The sequence below is a fragment of the Vidua macroura genome, chromosome 22, assembly GCF_024509145.1.
Source record: "Vidua macroura isolate BioBank_ID:100142 chromosome 22, ASM2450914v1, whole genome shotgun sequence".
Classification (NCBI taxonomy): domain Eukaryota; kingdom Metazoa; phylum Chordata; class Aves; order Passeriformes; family Viduidae; genus Vidua; species Vidua macroura.
In genome coordinates this window covers 6,959,302-6,977,875 of record NC_071592.1, presented here as the reverse complement: position 1 = coordinate 6,977,875, position 18,574 = coordinate 6,959,302, and the positions used below count along the sequence as shown (strand labels likewise).

At 44.9% G+C, this 18,574-nt stretch overlaps 1 protein-coding gene across 2 annotated transcripts in view; it reads left to right on the top strand.

The window, feature by feature from the left end:
- Positions 1–18,574, top strand: part of ARHGAP32 (Rho GTPase activating protein 32) — a 171,828-nt gene that overhangs the window by 41,792 nt on the left and 111,462 nt on the right. Inside the window, exons 3-5 of one of the 2 annotated variants that reach the window (XM_053996896.1) lie at positions 1,747–1,838; positions 2,912–2,953; positions 3,885–3,969. In XM_053996896.1, the coding sequence (XP_053852871.1) occupies positions 1,747–1,838; positions 2,912–2,953; positions 3,885–3,969 (219 nt within the window). The remainder of the gene's footprint in view (positions 1–1,746; positions 1,839–2,911; positions 2,954–3,884; positions 3,970–18,574) is intronic. The other variant, XM_053996897.1, reaches the window with a different exon arrangement.

The window sequence follows — 18,574 nt, the reverse complement described above, 5'->3', positions numbered from 1 at the left end:
ATGGATTCAAACTGACAGAGAGTAGTTATATGGGATGTTAGGAAGAAATTCTTCCCTGTGAGGGTGGTGAGGCCCTCACACAGGGTACCCAGAGAATCTGTGGCTGCCCTTGGATCCCTGGAAGTGTCCAAGGCCAGGCTGGATGGGTCTTGGAGCAGCCTGAGATAGTGGAAGTGTCCCTGCCCAGAGGAGGGGGTGGGACTGGATGATCTCTAAGGTTCCTTCCACCCCAAACCATTCCAGGACTCTCCTCCTGTTGTCTAAAGCAGGAGAATGGACCAGAGTGTCCCTGGTGACTGTAGCAGGACCCTCACATGGATAACGTGGTTGTATCACCCCTGTGCCTGTTTGGGGTTCAGTGGGATGAATCCCTCTCTCTCTCTGGCACTGGTCTGGTTGATGAAAACAAGCAGGAGAATGGCACTGACTGACTCACTGCAGCTCTCGGTGACGTGGGGAAGCTCAGGTACAGGTAACCTGTGTCAGGGTCAAATGGGAGCTTCAGGGAGGGGTGACAAAATTATCCTGTGGCTCATCCCACACATGGGCTGCTAGCTTGGGTTGTGGTGGTCCAACTATAAAGTTTTGGGGGTGGAGACCATACTTCCATATTTCTCCATATTTCACACTGCAGAATGCAGCTGTGTTCTGTTATCAGTTACAACTTTGGGACAGATCCAACTCTGTTCAGAGATCTTCTGCTGGACCAGCTTAGAACCATTGGGACTGATGTAACATCAGGGCAGTCATCTGTTTGCTCCTGTCATTAGAAAAGGGATTTGATGGAATACTTTTTGGTTCCAGACCTGTAAGAGAAGTAACACTGAAGTGCCTTTCTTGCTCTTGGTTCAGCATTCTCTCTTTGGGACACTGTTCATGTTTTTAGTGCATTGTATAAAGCAGAAAAAGCTCACTCAGCTGATGTCACCCACATCACTGATGGGCAGTCTCTGGCCAGCATCAGTTGTTTTTTTCCTCCTCCTCCTCTGTGAAGTCTGTTGCTGTATGATCACTGCTCTCTCCATAAAAGCCTCACTGAACCCCCTCATTCCTCTGGATCACAGTGGGAGAAACCCATGGAGCTGAGTGTTTGTGTCCCTTGTGCTGGAGAATTCAACCCCAGCAGAGCTCATGGCTTAGGCAAAGGCAGCTGGAGGAAGGAGGGGATGGGAAGGTATGACAGAACAGAAAGGAGGGACTTAGGAGTTCTGGCCTCGCTGAAGTAAATGAATTTTAGTAATTAAGGAATTCTAATGTCCTCAAGCACTTAAACGAATAGCTTCAAACATCTATTTTAGAAGTTCACCTCCCACATATAAGCAGCTCTGTCATTAACTTGTTTTCCATTGTGTGAGCAATCCAGCTTTTTGCAGTGCCTCTGCCTGAGTCTAAACACACACATGTCTGGAAAATCAGGTACTTACTGAGGAGTCCAACTACAGAGTTTAGGAATACCTATTTCACTCCCACCTCTGAAAATCTCCACTTTAGAAAGCAGAAGTAGCAATCAATTAAATACTGAATTTCACAGTTACTCCAAGGATTAGCAAGGCTTGGGCAGAAGAGATTGTCACCTCCCTGGTCCCCATCCCAAAGGTCAGTTCTTCCTGGTCAAAAGGCAGAATTCAACTTAAGCACTTCTGAGGTTTGTAGCCCCCTGCAGAGCAGAGGGGCTCCTGTCAGCAGGCAGAGCCCAGAGCTTGCAGCCATGTTTAACCCCTTGCTTTTCCTGTCTCTTCCCTGCAGGCCCGAGGTGCCGACATTCCGGACATCCCGGGGGAGCTGCCGCTCCGCTCCTGCGGCAGCACGGCCAGCATGAAAGTGAAGAACGTGAAAAAGTAAGAGCAGACTTCTGTGGTTTTCCTGTCTTTCCCGGGCTTCCAGTTTTGCTGTGCTGAGTTTTGGCTGTTGTGCTGCAGTGCAAGGCATTCAGCAACAATTTGTGATGGTGAATCTTCAGCAGAGCAACCAAAATCCATGTGGAACTAAGGCAATTTGAGCTAATGGAGCCTAAAACTGGGCGTGAGAGGTTTTGCTGGCTCACTCTCCTCTTTCTGGTCATAGAAACAAAGCTAGGTAGGATTTGAACCTCACTGTTGCAGTGTTTTTAATTTTCTTCAGCAATTCTTCCTGAAAGATATTAATTAAAAACACCCCACAATAAAGCATATTATAATAGAACAATTATTATAATATAACAAAAATCTCAAAAGAAGCCCAGGCAGTGTGTAAATGAGATCATTTTCCGTCTCCTTATGCTCTGGAAAGCTAAACCAGGACAAGTGGGTGGCCTATATGTATTTTTTATCTGATTTTTTTTCTCTTTTCTTTTTGCATTCTGCCCTCTGTAACTTCATTTAATGGATTTTTCACAGTTTTCCCTTCTAAGGGATATTTTTTCTTCCCTGATCTCCCAGTTTTTTTGTTTTTTTTTTCCCTGTGGGCTCATGCTGTATTTCTGTCTCTGCCTGTCTCCCAGAGACTGTAACCCAAGTCATTATGTGTGCAGCAACAGGGATCAGAAATAATCAATATTACTTAGCTAAAAATGCTGACTTGAGGAGCAGAACTCCCCAAGATTGATGGATCTGTGCCTTCAGCTCACCCCTCCAGTGCTCTGCCGAGAGGGAAATTGCTCTTTGTTCCAGTGCTGAGCAGCCAGATGCTGCATCTCACTTCCCACTTGTATTTCCGTGGGAAGAGGGAGCTAGATAATGACAATCTCATTGGCTCACCACCAGGAATATCTATAGGAGTCTGTAATAGCTTCAGCAGAAGTAGGAGCATGTTGCAGAGCCAGAGGAGCTCCCCGGCAGCCACCAGTGTGGCTGGAGACACTTGGGAATAATTATGCCTGACTTTTGAATTTGCAAAAGGCAAAGGATAAATAGAGTTTGTTCTGCACCCTCAGATACATCCCCCCGGGACTGATGGGCTGTGATGCCTTTCACAGGTAAAGTTCTGCTTTCCTCGTGTCTCGTGTAAGGCTGTGGATGTGCATTTGTGAGGTGCAGCTGCTTGTCCCTGCTCCGTGTCCATCCTGAGGGATGTGGTGCTGCTGGAATGTCACCCAGCTCTCTAGGATGCATTGGGATGTGGTGCTGCTGGAATGTCACCCAGCTCTCTAGGATGCATTGGGATGTGGTGCTGCTGGAATGTCACCCAGCTCTCTAGGATGCATTGGGATGTGGTGCTGCTGGAATGTCACCCAGCTCTCTAGGATGCATTGGGATGTGGTGCTGCTGGAATGTCACCCAGCTCTCTAGGATGCATTGGGATGTGGTGCTGCTGGAATGTCACCCAGCTCTCTAGGATGCACTGGGATGTGGTGCTGCTGGAATGTCACCCAGCTCTCTAGGATGCATTGGGATGTGGTGCTGCTGGAATGTCACCCAGCTCTCTAGGATGCATTGGGATGTGGTGCTGCTGGAATGTCACCCAGCTCTCTAGGATGCACTGGGATGTGGTGCTGCTGGAATGTCACCCAGCTCTCTAGGATGCATTGGGATGTGGTGCTGCTGGAATGTCACCCAGCTCTCTAGGATGCATTGGGATGTGGTGCTGCTGGAATGTCACCCAGCTCTCTAGGATGCATTGGGATGTGGTGCTGCTGGAATGTCACCCAGCTCTCTAGGATGCATTGGGATGTGGTGCTGCTGGAATGTCACCCAGCTCTGTAGGGATGCAGTGGAAAAGTCACTTGGCATTTCAGCTTTCCTTTCTCACTTGGTTCCCTTCCCCACCGTTTTGGTGCATCACATCAACAAATCCCTGTGTTCCCTTGGCTTTAGGATGAGAAAGTTGTTGTTTTGTATCAGTGCCTGTAGTTTATCTGTGTTGAGTGGTCTGCATCTATCTCATGGTGTGTTCTTGGTGTGCTCCAGGTTATCCTTTACAAAGGGGCACTTCCCGAAGATGGCTGAGTGTGCACATTTCCACTATGAAAACGTGGACTTTGGCAACATACAGGTGAGTCTTGGATTTCTCTTACACATAAAACACCTTGTGCTTCCTGCTAGCTCACCCTGTGGGAAAGCGTAGAGGGACCTCCACTGAGGCTTATTTAGTTTGTTGCTAAATGTTTAGTGGTAAGAAGTTAAGGCTGTAGAGACTTTATTTGGAATTGCTTCTATGTGCTGGGCCAGAATCTGCCCTCAGTCATGTGGAGCTCTCCTTTGAGCTTGGAGATGGTTTTATTTCCACTGGGTTTGGCTGATGTCACTGTTTTAAAACTGTATCAAACATTCAGTCTTGAGTCATCTGTAATCATGCCTGTGTATTTTTGGTTTGTGTGTGTGTGATTAAAAAATTGTGTGAATGTATTTATGTAAATATAAATAAATCAAATTTATCCCTTCCCTTAGCTCTGCATTGTGCATTGCAGCAGCTGTGTCATCAAAATACCAGAAACTGCTCATCAGCCCGAGCTGCATTTCTGGAAGTGTGCAGGCTTTGCTCCTCTGTGATCCTTCCCTCAGGAATACAGGCAGAAGTATTTTCCAGGGAGGGCTGAGACCCAGGAGTTTCTCACAAATGGGACACATTTTGTTCTGCACTTAGAGGAGCAGGAATGCCTCCAGCATCTGCCAGCCTTGTAGCAAAAAAAGAGGTCACAACCTTTTCATTTGTAAAACATTTCCTGTAATACCGAGTGAATTATTTACAGCCTTCCATGCTGCCGTGCTTGACACTTTTGCAAGCAGAATTATGCAGCTGGGGTTTTTTCTCTGTCTCTGTAAAATTCTGGCTGGGAAGGAGCCTGGGTCCTGTTCAGGGCTGGGATCTGCTGTTGTTCACACTTGGTGGCTCTGGGAGGGTTGGTTCTGGGGTGTGGGCTCTGCAGACACAGACACAAAAAATACTGGGCACGACGTAGAGTGCAAAGAGCTCAGTTCCCATGGAGGCCCCTGGGAAATGGGCAAGCAGGAGCAGAACTCACTCTGCTGGAAACTGTTTATTTTCATTTTCTGTGTGTAAGAACAGTGTGGCTGATCCATGTCCCTGCTTTCTGTCTCCTGGTAATTTGCTGATTTGATACAACTAATTTTTCAGTAATCCTGGACAGAAGTTTTATGTTGGAGCAGGTCTGTATCTGCACAGGTGTGGTTTTTGCGTCCTGTGGTCCTCTGAGTTCTCCCTCCCATCATCCAGGGGTGTTCAGGACAATGAGCAACTGGAGAGGGAGCACAAGCTGTGCATGGCACATTGTTTTGATGACCAATAATTAATTATTTTGTGGGTTGAAGCATTTCCTGTGATGTTTTCAGGATGGCAGGGCAGACCTGCGTGTTTCATCTTTATCTTTGCAAGAGGCAGAAGTAAAATCAGGTGATACATCATTTCAAGGTTTTCCTGAAGCACATTCTTCTGGGAAGCTCCCACAAGCAGGAGTGGTTTAGCACTGCTTTTTGTGATGTCCCTGCTGCTCCTGCAGCTTCCCCTGCTCTTGCTCAGTGGTCCCCTGGCACAACCAGACCAGAGGCTGTAACCAGAGGAGGTCTGCCTGAAAAACAGAGATTGTGGAAGGATCTAGCACAGGAAATAGAGATGGTATTGGTTATTGAGCTGTTACTGGTTATCTGAGTCCTGAGCTGTTTTCTGTGTCTGTGCTGTGAAACCAGGAAGAAAACAGGGGCTGGTGGCAGCATGAGAAGAACTGTCATAAAATTGAAACTCTGTGTGTGTTGAGGGCTCAGTTCTCTGTTTCCACCACATCTGCCTTTGAAAAACCCTACGTGTTCAGCTATTTGTGTACCTAAAGCAAATTTGGGCCTAAATGAGGTGACTCAGGCCCTCTGTGCCTGTAATTGCTTCCTTTTCCTAAGCAAGGTTTCTGATAAATCCCCACCGTGTCAGGACTTTTTTATATGGTGAAAAATCTCTTTGAGAAGAGGAGCTGCTGAAATGTGAAAAGATAAAGCATTGCAGCACTTCCTTAGAATACCAGTATTAATGGTAAAATAAATGAAAGCTGTTAATACAACAGCAGTATCAGCTGGGAGATTTAAAAATAGGTTCACACAGGGCTCATGCATTTTAATCAAGTTGGAGGCTCCTTTGTGCTCCCAAGGTAGGGCAGAGAATAGCAGTGGGCTGGAGTGATGGGAAGTGACAGCTTGGCACCTAATAGAGAATTACTGAGTTGCATCTGAGGGGTGGTGGGTGTAAACTGCTTTCAAAATCTATTCACTGTTAGAAATTTGCATAGTAGAAATACAGCTTTATCTGTCCGTGTCAGGAATTGTGTAATGCTGTCTATTAACAGCCTGGCCAAATTTCAGGTTGTTTTGTAACGTTTATGTCACTTATAATATGGTCTCATGGTGCAGGAGGTATTAATAGCCTGACATTTCACCTGATGAGATAGTTTTAAATTAAATTGCTGAGAGGTATGAAAAGGGATTTGTTCTCTTCAAATCCTTGCACTGTGCTAGTGAGGCTGGGTGCGTTCTGGGGGGCTTTTTCTCTTCCACTCTGTGGAAATGTCCTTCCACACTGCTTCCAACAGCAATATCTTACCAATACCTGTGGCTGGCCAGCCAGGCACATGTGGCATCCCAGGAAATTGCTGGTTGCCAGGCAAAGGCAGTAGTGTCAAAGCTGTACCGACAGGTTAAGCCTCACAGATTGCATCAGTGCCCAAAACTGACTGGCATTTTGCTGAAATGCCTTATGTTCATTACTGTATTTATTTTAAGGGCTGCATCATTAATTTTTAATTTCTAATGAAAAGCCAGGTTCTGCCTCATAGATGTGTTTTAGTCTGACATGGGATAAATATTCAGAACTTTGGTTCAACTTCTTCATGGTCCATCTCCCAAGGAGATGCAATGTTTCTTCTCAATTTACCTTTTTCCTAATTTAGCTTCTTGTCAATTTACATAAAATACAAGGTATCTCCCCTTTAACTTTTTTGACCTGGTTCTCACTCATTGAGCACATTGGTGGTAAGTCTACATAAAAGTCTTTGTACAAATAGAAGGTCATTTCCAAGTGGTTCAATTGCACTTGTGCAGAAGAGTCTGTAATTACAGCTGTGAAATGATAAAAATGCCTGCTGTTCATCACCAGCACTTTGCATCTAGCAAGTACAAGCTTTGTTTTATATCTGTTTGGTTTATATCAGATCTATGAATAAATAACTGAAAAGAACTCATCAAAACTCTGTGGGACCTATTGAGGCAACTTCAAATTCCCCAAGTTTAAAAATGTGAGATAGAAGAATGGATATGGAGTCCCATATCCTTCTGCTTGCATTAAGAACTGACTCTGGACTGAGACAGAGTTAAATTTCTTTTATAATTTAAGGAGATATTAATGTAATTCAATAAGTATATGCTAAAGAAAGTCTGCCAAGTCTCCAGGAGCATTTGGACAATGCTCCCAGGGGTGCATGGGGTGGGATTGTTGGGGTGTCTGTGCAGGGCCAGGGGTTGGACTGGATGGTCCCTGTGGTCTCTCCCAACTCAGGATATTCTATGAAATATGGTTTTACTTTACTTAGTGCTAAATGCCATTAATAGAAACAGGAGAAAGAGTGATTAGGAATTCCTTAAATATCTACTTCCTGCCAGGAATAAATACTCTGTTCTTCACTTGAAAGAATTAAGACATTATCTTCAACTGAGTAGGTTTTGGTAATGGAATATGGAGAGCTGATCAGCTCCACGCTTCCCAGATAATATTCTTTGCTCCCTCAAAAGCCATTTGCTCAAGGCAAGTGCTATAATGCACATTTTATCACTTCAGCATCTTGCATCTGACACAGAATTATCCCTTCAAACAGCACAGTCTCTGTGTTTGCCTTGCTATATCTGACGTCTAAAAATAAATCTCTGTGGGAGCAGGACTGGGTTACAGATCCTCTCCTTATCAGTGCAGCCTTGGCAGGGCCGTGGCAGGAATTGTGTTATCAGTGGTAAAGGAAGTATTTGAGGCAGAATCACTTCCGCCTGCACAGGCATCAGCTGCCAAGAATTCCTGTCAGGAATTGTGTCCTGTGGGAATGCCTCTGCCCCACTGCAGCCCAGCTGATGGGCTGCCTCCAGCAGTAGCTGGGCTTTGCCCCTGCAATTGGATGTTCCTGTCGTGCCTTAGGAGTTAGAAACATTGCAAAGAGCAGCTCAGTCCTTCTGTGCCTGTTGTCAGCAAAGCCTGCTGAGAAGATCCTTTTCGAGGTCATCTGCTTTGGGTTTGCCGTTTTTTCTTTTATATAATATTCCAGGGAAGGAGGAATACGAGGGGAATGTGCTTGTAAAGGAATCTCTGTAAGTTTTTTCCTAAGACGAATTGCAGAGAAGTGAAACTGGTAAAGCCTGGCCTGACACCTTGGCTGCGGTTAGCTGGGGTAGTTTCAGGTGCCACTGCTAAAAAGAGCCTTGCAGATGAGCTGGGAACAGCAGGGATGGGGATGCTCCCTGCTCTGTGACTGCTGGAGGTGGGACAGCCTAGCTTGGATCTCTCCATCAGGAATTTGATCCCAAGCGTGCTCAGTGCCTGCAGTGCAGGAGGGTTTGTTTGTCCCCAGCTCTTCTATAGGTATGATGATTTCAGTGCATGGCAGTCAGGAGCAGCATGAGTAGCTCCAGGCTGCAATATCATTTATCCCACTCATTTTGTGAAGTGTTTAAGAAAGAAAAAGTATTGGTTTTTAAAGGCAAAACATAAAACAGCAGTTCCCCATCCCAACCCCTCTAAAAGATGCAAGTTCTCAGTAAGAAGCATAAAAATCGGCCTGAATTTTGGTGTGTGTTGGGGCTTTGAAAGACAATTTTGCACTGTTCTGCTTTGTCTTTATGAATATTTGAGTGAGATGTAAACCCAGATTATGTGTGAACAGTGGCCCCTTTTCAGTCCTTCATCTTTGGATCCTGTTAATCTCCTCCCAGAATTACCTGGCTGGATTCTGGTATCTTCCCCTCCCATTCCCTGTGTTCTCCATGTGATTTCTTTCCTGTTGCCTTCCAAAGTGGTGCTGGGGATGTTGCAAGGGCTTTTTTAAGGACGTGGATATATAAAAACAACTGTTCAGAGTGTAGGTGGAAACGGCCTCTATTAACTTAATAATTCCAGCCACAACTCCCTGAAAATTGGCACAGCCTCCTGCCAAGTTCAACAAATTTCAAAAATTTGGAGTCTCTGGGCCAAGGTTTCTGCTGTCAAAGAAATTATGAAACTTCAAGTAAGTTCACCTCAGTTTTTGGATTCTGCTGTTTCCTCGTCTTGCTTCCAGCTTGCCACAGGCTCCTCAGAAAAATTCTTCCCTGGAACAAGATCACACCTGTGAAATTCCAGGTTGTCTGGCTTTTTCCCCTGGTGAAATGGGAAGAAATCCAATGTGGGTTCTGTCATGGAAGGATACCTTCAAGTGTGGAGCTGTGACTCTGATCCGCAGGGCAGGAGGGAGATTGAGGCCGGTGTTCTGTGTGGATTTACTGCTAAATCTTTCTGAAGGTGTTTTACACCCTTTGCTCCCTTTGACTGACTGATCTGAAATCAATACTTCATCTTTTTTACAAAGGAAAAGGCAGTTGGGATGTCATTGGAATGGCCTCTCAGATCGTGGAATGGCTTCTCACAGGGACTCCATATTTCCCTGGATTTATTTATCTTGATCAGCTGTGTCTGATTCCATCTATGTTCTTTATTTTAAAAAGATGCTCACGAAGCTCTACCCATGGAAGGGTGAGCTAGAACCCACAAAGAAGTATTACAAGCAAATGAAATTTTTATTTTTGGGGCTTTTTTACCTTCTCCTTTTTCTTTTGGATGTTTTTTATGAGTTTATAGGGAATAATCCGTATCTCCACAGGAGGACAGACCCATTTGGGACAGAAACAGAGACCTCCTGCAGGAATCCAGCTTATTTTCCCTTCTCCAGCATTTACCACTGGAAGCAAGCTGTAGGGTTTTTTGTTCATTGTGGCTATTTGATGGCATGAGTAAATCTTCAAGTGGCTGTAATGAGCCCGGCTGTTATTTTGACATTGGCCTCCTGCTTTTTGCCAGCCCCATAAATCTTTGCCAACATGTTGCAGAAAAGTGTTAAAGTTGGTTTAATTAGTAACTGGAACACAGTTGTGTTGGAAAATTTTTCTTTCCTGCAGTTTAATGACCTGGAAAAACTAGAAAGCTGTATTATATACATAATTAAAATAAGTTATAAACTTGAAAAGATTCTGTGGGCTCCAGAAAAATAATGCCTGTTTTGGTGGTGCTTGAAGGGAGATGAAATCCTGTGTGTTCCTGTCTGTAGCCAGCCATCCTGTTCCCAGGAATGGTGTTAAAATGCAGTGTAATGCTGGGCTCAGGGATCTGCCAGCATGCCAGGCTGCAGTGATTTAATAACTGCCTTGCAGATGTGATCCCTGAGATTTACAGCAGCAGGGCTCTGCATTTCCCCTCTCGTGGAGGTTCGTCAAGCCAGAGGATGTATGAGCTGTGAGACCAAACCTCTGTGGGAACATTGCCGTGCTGTGTTTAACCTGTAGCTGCCTACAGAAAGGGCAGTTTGTTCAGGCCCTGCTCAGGTGCCAGAGTTTGGAGGGCTGATGACAGAATTGGCAGCTCGGGGGCAGCAAGTCAGGCTGGGGGTGTTAAATGTTCATTCATTAGCTCAGCCTTCACTGGGGTGGGTGCCCTGCCCTGCCCTAGGCATGTGTTCATTCATTCCCTGTGCAGGAGCAGGCTGGGATACCTGACACAGGGAGGGAGAGATGGGATGTGGGGAGAAATTCCTCCCTGGGAGGTAGGCAGGCCCTGGCACAGGGAGAAGCTGTGGCTGCCCCTGGATCCCTGGCAGTGCCCAAGGCCAGGCTGGACAGGGCTTGGAGCAGCCTGGGACAGTGGGAGGTGTCCCTACCATGGTAGGGGTGGCACTGGATGGGCTTTTGGGTTGGATGTCCCTTTCAAGCCAGACTATTCTGGGATTCTGTAATTCTGTATCGAGAATTTAACCTGATCCTGCAACATTTGCTGACTCTCTTGGCTTTGACATCTTTCTGCTTAAGGTTTGAGCACACCACACATGCTCCACCTCTGTCTCCAGGTGTGCTCTGTGTCCTGAACCTTCTGACCGTTTCCTCATGGTGCTTCCATGATTTGGTTTCCAGGTAATTTCCAGTCTTGGAACATCAGCACTGCTTCCCTCAGGACTACAGTGCTACATTGTGGCAGCTCAGGGTTGTTCTCTCAGTGTAAAAATCAGGGAGGAGCTGTTGGAGTGCTCAGGGCTCTGCTGTCACTGGCCTGTTCTGTGCCCAGCTGTCCTGTGGGTAGGAGGAAGAACTTGGACTCCTGGTGTTTGGGTGCTCCATGTGGAAGTGTCTGCTGTCCTGTGCTTGATGTGCAGCTGCACAGGAGTCACAGAGGCTGTTTCTAGATCTGCTGAGCTGAGACCACACTTTTGTTTGTTTTACTTGCAAAACAGAGATTTGGGCAGAAGATTTCCTGTGAACATAAACATTCCCAAGGGGCTGGGTTCAGGCAGATTTCTCTTTTTCAGAGGAGGAACAGGCACACACTCCCCCCACACGCACTGCTAGCTGTCTGGAAGGCATTTAGAGAAATCTGTGGGCTTTGATGGGTTTGGGATTGTATCCCTTGCTGTGGGGTGTGAGCAGAAGGTGGAGGCTCCTGCTTCCCTGTCCTGCAGGCAAGGCACTGACCCTTGGCTCACCCAGAGCATCCAGAGCAGAGAGCTCTTTGGTCTTGACTCAGAATTCCAAAGCTATCAATTACTGCCTTGTCATTTCTAGCCATTTTCTCAGTAGAACCTGCAAACTCCGGCTGCTGTTTTCCTGGCAAAGAAGCATCAAAAGGAAAGGGAATGCTTCCATTACATGTGGATGTGTGGCTGTGGGCTTTGAAAAGCAATACTTACATGGAGAAGCATGAGATTATCTCACTGCCTCTTCCAGACCCCTCCCCTGAAGTTTAATTTCTTTTATCTCTTAAAACTAAGCAAACAAACTTAGATTCTACTCACTAATTCTTGCTTCCACCCAACCAGATGAGTAAAAGAAATATTAATAAAAACTTACTCTGGGACATATTTTTAAAGTGCAAGACATTCCTGAATTTCTTCCTTTCCAATAGTTCATTTCCCAGAAGGAACTTTTATGAGAAGATTGTTTAATCTGCACAAAGATGTTTCAAGCTCCATCAGATGATTTTTGGAGGCTCAGGGCATGGTTTGGGAGTTGCAGTCATAATTGACAACTCTGGCTGCAGAGAGAGCATTTGGCATCATCAGAATTATGTACACTCAGAATTATGTAAGTAATAATTTAAGGGGAAGATGATTCCTTAATAGACACCCACAAATCCAGTATTATATGAGTTGGAAATAAAAATACATAGTGCCATATATGTTATATATGTTCAGAATCCTTGAACAGGCCTTAAAATCCATTCTGTTCTATTGGAAAAAATGATGAAACTTATAAATATGGTTATGAAACAAACTGACTAGAAAAATGCACTTCTTGGGGAAGTGGCATTGCCTGGTCCTGCCAGTTTATGTTTAGATCTCAACTGAAATGTTTCTGATTTACCTTGCAGCAGAGCTGTGTAATTCCTCTGTGTGGTGTTTTAAGTCTGAATCTTATGTATTACAAATATGACATGTCAAAACATTCAGCCTTTAAAAGAACTGATTTTGGACCAGGTTCCCATTTATCAGCTTGAAGTAGTTAAAAAATCAAAACATCCTCTGTTATTTTTGCAGCTTGAGCCCAGGAATTCACTTTGCAATGTTGCTAAATTATTTAATAATTCTTTATCTGCTAAGTCCTGCAATAATTGTAGGTATAGCGGTGGTGGAATGAGCAGGGAACCCACTGGGAGCTGGAGCCTTGGGGCAGAAGGGATTTGCATGAAAGGAAGAGAATGTCATATCAGGACAGGGGTGCTGCCTTGCTGAGGTGAGGGGAGCTCAGGGTTTTTGAGGCTTAATAAAAGGTGTGCGACTTGAGAAGCATCAGAGTGGTTCAGAGTCCCCTGGCTCGAGGTTTGATTTAGTGTTGTGCTTTGCCATTTGCTTTCAGATTAAATAAAAGCTGGGTTGGGTTTGGAAGCTCTTTGTGGAGGAGTGAGTTTTTATGCACTTTGAATTATTGATGGGTTTTAGCAGGAACACTGAGCTCTGATGGGCACTTTGAATACACCCTGGACAGCTGTGTTGGGCTTTATTTCCCCAGGTCCCTCATCCTTTTGAACTCTTTTAAGCCTCCCTGTATCCCTCAGTTCCCAGCTCTGTTCCACTAAGTGGAGTTCAAAGACAGCAGAGGGTTCTGCAGGTCGATGCTGACAGGGCACAGGGAGGGTTTGGTCTGGAGCCCTGCTTTCCTCTCCCAGCTGACTTGAACTGCTCAAGCCTATCCAGTGTCACAAAGATGCAGAACTTTGGCCATTAATCAATTCACTCAGAGAGTCTGGAAAATAATGTTCCAAATTTACCATTTATGATTTTAAGATAATCTAGGGAAGAGGGAAGACTTGGGTCTTTTAATAACAAAATACCCATGTGCTCTTATAATTCTTTGTGGTGCACTGTATGGATGAATGGTTTCTTTTCCTGTTATAAAAGCAATTAAGGTGTGGATGATGTGTTTTCTGTTAGGATTATGAGTGTCTGTGTCTTGTAAGTTGTGATGATCAGAGTAAGGATAAAACAGCCCCTGTAAAGTAAACTGTGTCTGCAGCAGTAACACTGAGTTGAATTGCCTGCAGAATTAATAATGAATCTGGATAGCAGCACCTTCCACACAGACCCTGTGCTGTGGGGTTTGTAGGCTCTGTGTGTGTGCTCCAGTGTTCCACAGCAGTTTGTTCACATTTCAATGTGCTTGGCCCCATGGCTGAAAGTGGTTTGAGCTGTGAGAGAGGCTGGAGCATTTCACATCCTTCACGTGCCCATTTAGACAAGTTATTGTATCAGTGTTTGCTATGGAGGAACGTTTATTTTACACAGAACTGTTGGTAAGTAATTATTTTCTCTTGGAAACTACTATGCTATTATTACAAGTCTTAACTGAAATACTAATATTAGAAAGCAGAATAAAGGTTTAAATGTCTTATTTGTCCACAGTATGGAGCAGCTTGGAAACTTGCTCTGGAAAGGTTCTATTTTTCCACAGAACCAGAGAAAATTCTGAGTCAAAAGGGACCCCCAGGGATCATCAGGTCCCACTTCTGTGTCTGTCATGGTGTGTGAAGCAGAGCTGTCCTCTGTGAGCTCCAGACCACTGGGAGTTGTTGTGACCACTAATTCCCTTGCCTGGTGATTTAAGGGCTTAGCCATTTAACTTGGGTTAATGGGCATGGTTGGGTTAATGAGTCACACTCAGTGTGACAGCAGTGCCAGCCCAGGTGACTCCAGGAGGCTGTCCCAGCTTGGGTTGTGTCATTACTCTTGTCCTCATGCTTGTGTGTTTAAGCACTGCAAGAACTGAATCCCACAGAGCCTTTTCCCTTGAAATGTGCAGAAACTGGGACCAGGGCAGGGCTGCAGGGTGATGCCTCTCTGTGGAGAACAGGAGCTTCCAAGCAGTGCATTACTCAGGGGCAGGGTTACACTAACCCCTTTGGAAAGTGAATGTAATGTTTAAGAACCAGAAGCCCAATTCCAATTCCAGTGAGAAGCTTTTGGGTAGTTCCCAGGACATGAACCATTTCCAGTGTAACCCAAGTTATTCACAATTCACCTTCCCTGAACTGTCATCTGGGAAATTTAAAGGTTAAAATATTCTTTTCATATCTCTACTATTGTATCTCCTGCCTCTGGCATTTTGGCAGAACTTTCTGAATTAAAAGTGAAAACAGAGTTACAGATCTGTCTGTGACCCTTTATGCAGTTAACCTTGTAACTCTTCCAAGTCCATCCTCTGGACACAACCAATTAAGATTTTGACAGATGGATCAAAAAACCAAGACACTGTTTATGAACTACTTAAAAAAATTAAAACTTATCCTATTTATTAAGGGTTTCCAAGATAATTTCTTTAATACCATGAATTTCAGGCATTTTGTCGTGCTGTTCTTGCTGCCCTTCACTGAGTCAACATACAGAAGCTGCATTTCTTTATCTGTGAAAGCATTTTTCTTCTTTCCCTGGGATTTTGGATCCATACTGGATACAGTGCTCTTGTACATGACATAAATAGCCTGGGACAGGCAAGTAACAGGGTAATTCCTGTGTGTACTTATGTTCTGGAAAAAAACAGCTTCATGTTGTCCAGCTGGCCTGCTTGTGAGCTTGCCATACATTTAGATGTAACCCCATAAAACACCCAGTGCTTCTGAAGTGCTCATGGTGTTGGGTGTCAGGGAATGTGGGAGGTTGGATGGCACAGTGCTCCTGGCTTCAGGAGAGTCTGATTTCCCTGGCCTTTCTCTCCTTACTCCAGGGGATTGTGTGCTGTGCCCCACTGACTGGCTGTGAGTCCTTACAGGGTTTATTTAGTGAACTAAGAGTTTCACTTCTAGGCAAAATTTAGCAGGAATCCAACTTTGGCATCTTGTGACTGACCAGAAGAACTCTAAAATCCCCACTGCCTTCACTTCTTGGTAGTAAGAAGGTTGCAATTAATATTTCAGAGCATGGGATGCTTTTCAGTGCAGTGTCATGAGTTTGATGTCCCTGGACTGACACAGAGTCACTGAGGTTAGAAAGAGCTCCCAGATCACCAGGACCAACCACAGACAATAGAATTGCAGTGTTTCCACCATACTGATTCTAAGAAATAAAATCACCAATTATAGAATGAGATAAAAAATTGTGGGGATTAAAAATTTCAAAATAAGTCTCACTTTTCCTTAGAGATTTTTCCGTGCAATCCCTTAAGTGTACAGGTATCTTCAAGGCTTTCTCAACCGGAGTGAAGAAACTTGTTTGTTTAATGAAACTTGAGTTTCTCCCATAATTGCTTGAGACCTAAGATTTCAATGTGATCATTTCAGTCTCTTTCCCAAACTCATTTCTTTTCAGAACCAAAAATCAGTGACCGTGGTGTCAACTGTTTTATTCTTAATGCCTGAGTTAGAGCACCTTTTTGTTTGCTGGGAAGTGCCTTTTGCCAGAATGAGGGAGGCTGAAGCCTTAGATATCAACCATTATGGAATTCTGAGTCTTATGGAGCCTCCGATGAAACATCCAAGTTTCAGTATCCTCTTAGAGATTTTCCTCCTTAATTGGGTTGAGATGAAACTAAACCAAAGCAACTCATTTTAGGGCCTGTATTGATGCCTGCTTGGACCTCCACCAAGGTTTGGGCATCTCTGTTTTGGTAGGAAGACTGTTAATACTGATGATAAAGACATTAATCCTGTTTCCTCTGTCAGAATCCTGGGAGTTTCCCAGGATGTGGCATCTCTGTCCTTCCTCTTCATCCTCTTCTCCCCCACCCCATCACTGCTGAACACACAGTGGTGGCTCTGGGTATGAACAGTCACCTGGTTGGACTGCAGAACTTCCTTCATGGCTCCAGGGTGGTTTCTTTAAATCATTTCACTCCTGTAAATGTCATTGGATGTTTTCATCACAAACACACTCAGTTCCTTCCCACCCTAATTTGTCTGTGTCTGTAGCTGTAGGATTGATTACAGGTTGGGTGGGGCAACCCAGGCTATTGGAAGGTGGAATGAGGTGGTCTTTAAGGTCTTTCCAACCCAAACAACTCTGGGATTTTCTGATCAGTGTAAAATCTAGTATTAAAACATCATGTGTGTGTGTGTGTGAGGGAGGTTAGGGTGCCTTGCCTTAACTGACTTCTGTTTGTTCTGCACCTTGTATAACTGTTTCTCTTCAATATGGGCAATATTTACTGTGCAGAGCAGGTAAACACCTGCAGTGGTCTTTTTTTTTCAATATGTAGAAAATATTTAGATCTTAGACCCACTACACCTGAATTACTTGTCAGCTGTGTTTTGAATTCTGTATGTTTGTGTGAGTTGAATATTGCCCAAAGCCTGCAGGTTCCCTTGGACACCCCTTTCTTCCAAGGAAGAGCAGTTGGAGAAGTTGTGCAGGGCACAGCTTGTGCTTGTTGCTGGTGAGGTCTGACATGGCAGATGTGCTGGAGCTGTGAGGATGGGATTTGTGAGCAGCAGGAGACAGGAGCATGTGTGTAGATGTGTTTGTGCACATGAAGAGATGGGGAGATGCAATAAAGCCCAGAGTTGTGAGTTTCCTGTTAATGCCAGATTCTTTTAGTCTGGCTGAAGTTTTTATGCAACATTCAGCTAAGGGGGGAAGTTTTGGGTTCTACTCTTAGAAAAACTTTTATTTTAGAAAGTTGATTTGACCACGCATCTCTGCTGCTCATTTTCCAGCCCCCGCTTTCCCCCTTCTGCTGGGGGAAGTGCTTCCATGGAGTCTGTTCCATGTTTAACACTTGCTAAAGTTGTACAAAAATGGAGGTGGGTTAGAAAACATGGGTCAGATTTGTCCCAACTTGGGACAAGGGCTTTCTGTTTCTTTGGTTAAAAAAGCAGGGTGGGGGCAGATTGGAGATGTGAGGATTTAAAGTATTTCTCATGCACGGACAGAAAATCATGATTGCACCTTCCCCCAGCTCAGGTCTGGCAGAGTGGGAAGCTAAAGGACTTCCTTGGGAAGTGCTCTTGCTGTGCCTGTGTTCCCTCAAAGTGCATCCAGTTTGGTCACAGCCTGACCTCTGCTTCATGTCAGGGGATGTAGGCACAGCCTCAGTGCCAGCAGTGCTGGGTTTCACACAGCCTGGTTTGTCCACATGAGTGGTTGTTGATCTTTCCCACTTGTGGGGTCATGGGAGGAAATGGAATAAGTTTCCCCTCAGCTTTTATCACTTCCTGCTGCCAGGTAAGGGGAGATTATTGTCCTTCACTCGCTGCTTCTCTTGTCAGCAAGAGAAGTTGGTGTTGAGCCAGATGATAAATAATGTTTGTTGTGGGGAAGGAATTCCCAGATGTGGTTGTGGTAACGCTGATCTCCCCCTCCCTGCATTCTGCCTCGGCCTGGTGCTGCCAGGTCCTGCTCAGACAGCTGCGGCTGCCATGTGTCAGCTCTTGGTGTCAGTCACTGCAGGCTGACAGGGACGTTCATTTTTGATGCACAAGGCTTTTGGAGACCCTGCACACCCTGCAAAGATAAAGCTGTGCATTATTTGTTCTTAGTCACAGACCTTGCTTCATCATTTGAAAAAGTACGTTTTGCTGCCATTTCCCAGAGAGGTTCTGGACTGCACATCCCTGGAAGTGTTCAAGTGGTTGGATGGGGCTTGGAGCAACCTGGGCTAGTGGAAGATGCGGAATGAGATGGGATTTCATGTCCCTTCCAGCCCAAACTATTCCGGGATTTGATGATTTTATGATTTGGTGGAGATATTTGTGATAAAATTTTAGCATAGTGAACTTCCAATTTTCAAAATTTTCATCTTGATGCTTGCTTGGAGTTTCTTGGGAGTGAGGATGGGCTGGGGTGTAGAAAAGGGCAGGAGAAACAGTGACACAGTCCAAGGAGGTTATGGGCTGATTTTGTACAATTTATGTATGTGTCATAATTGAGTTCATGGGGTTCAGAGCATGTCCAGAGGTT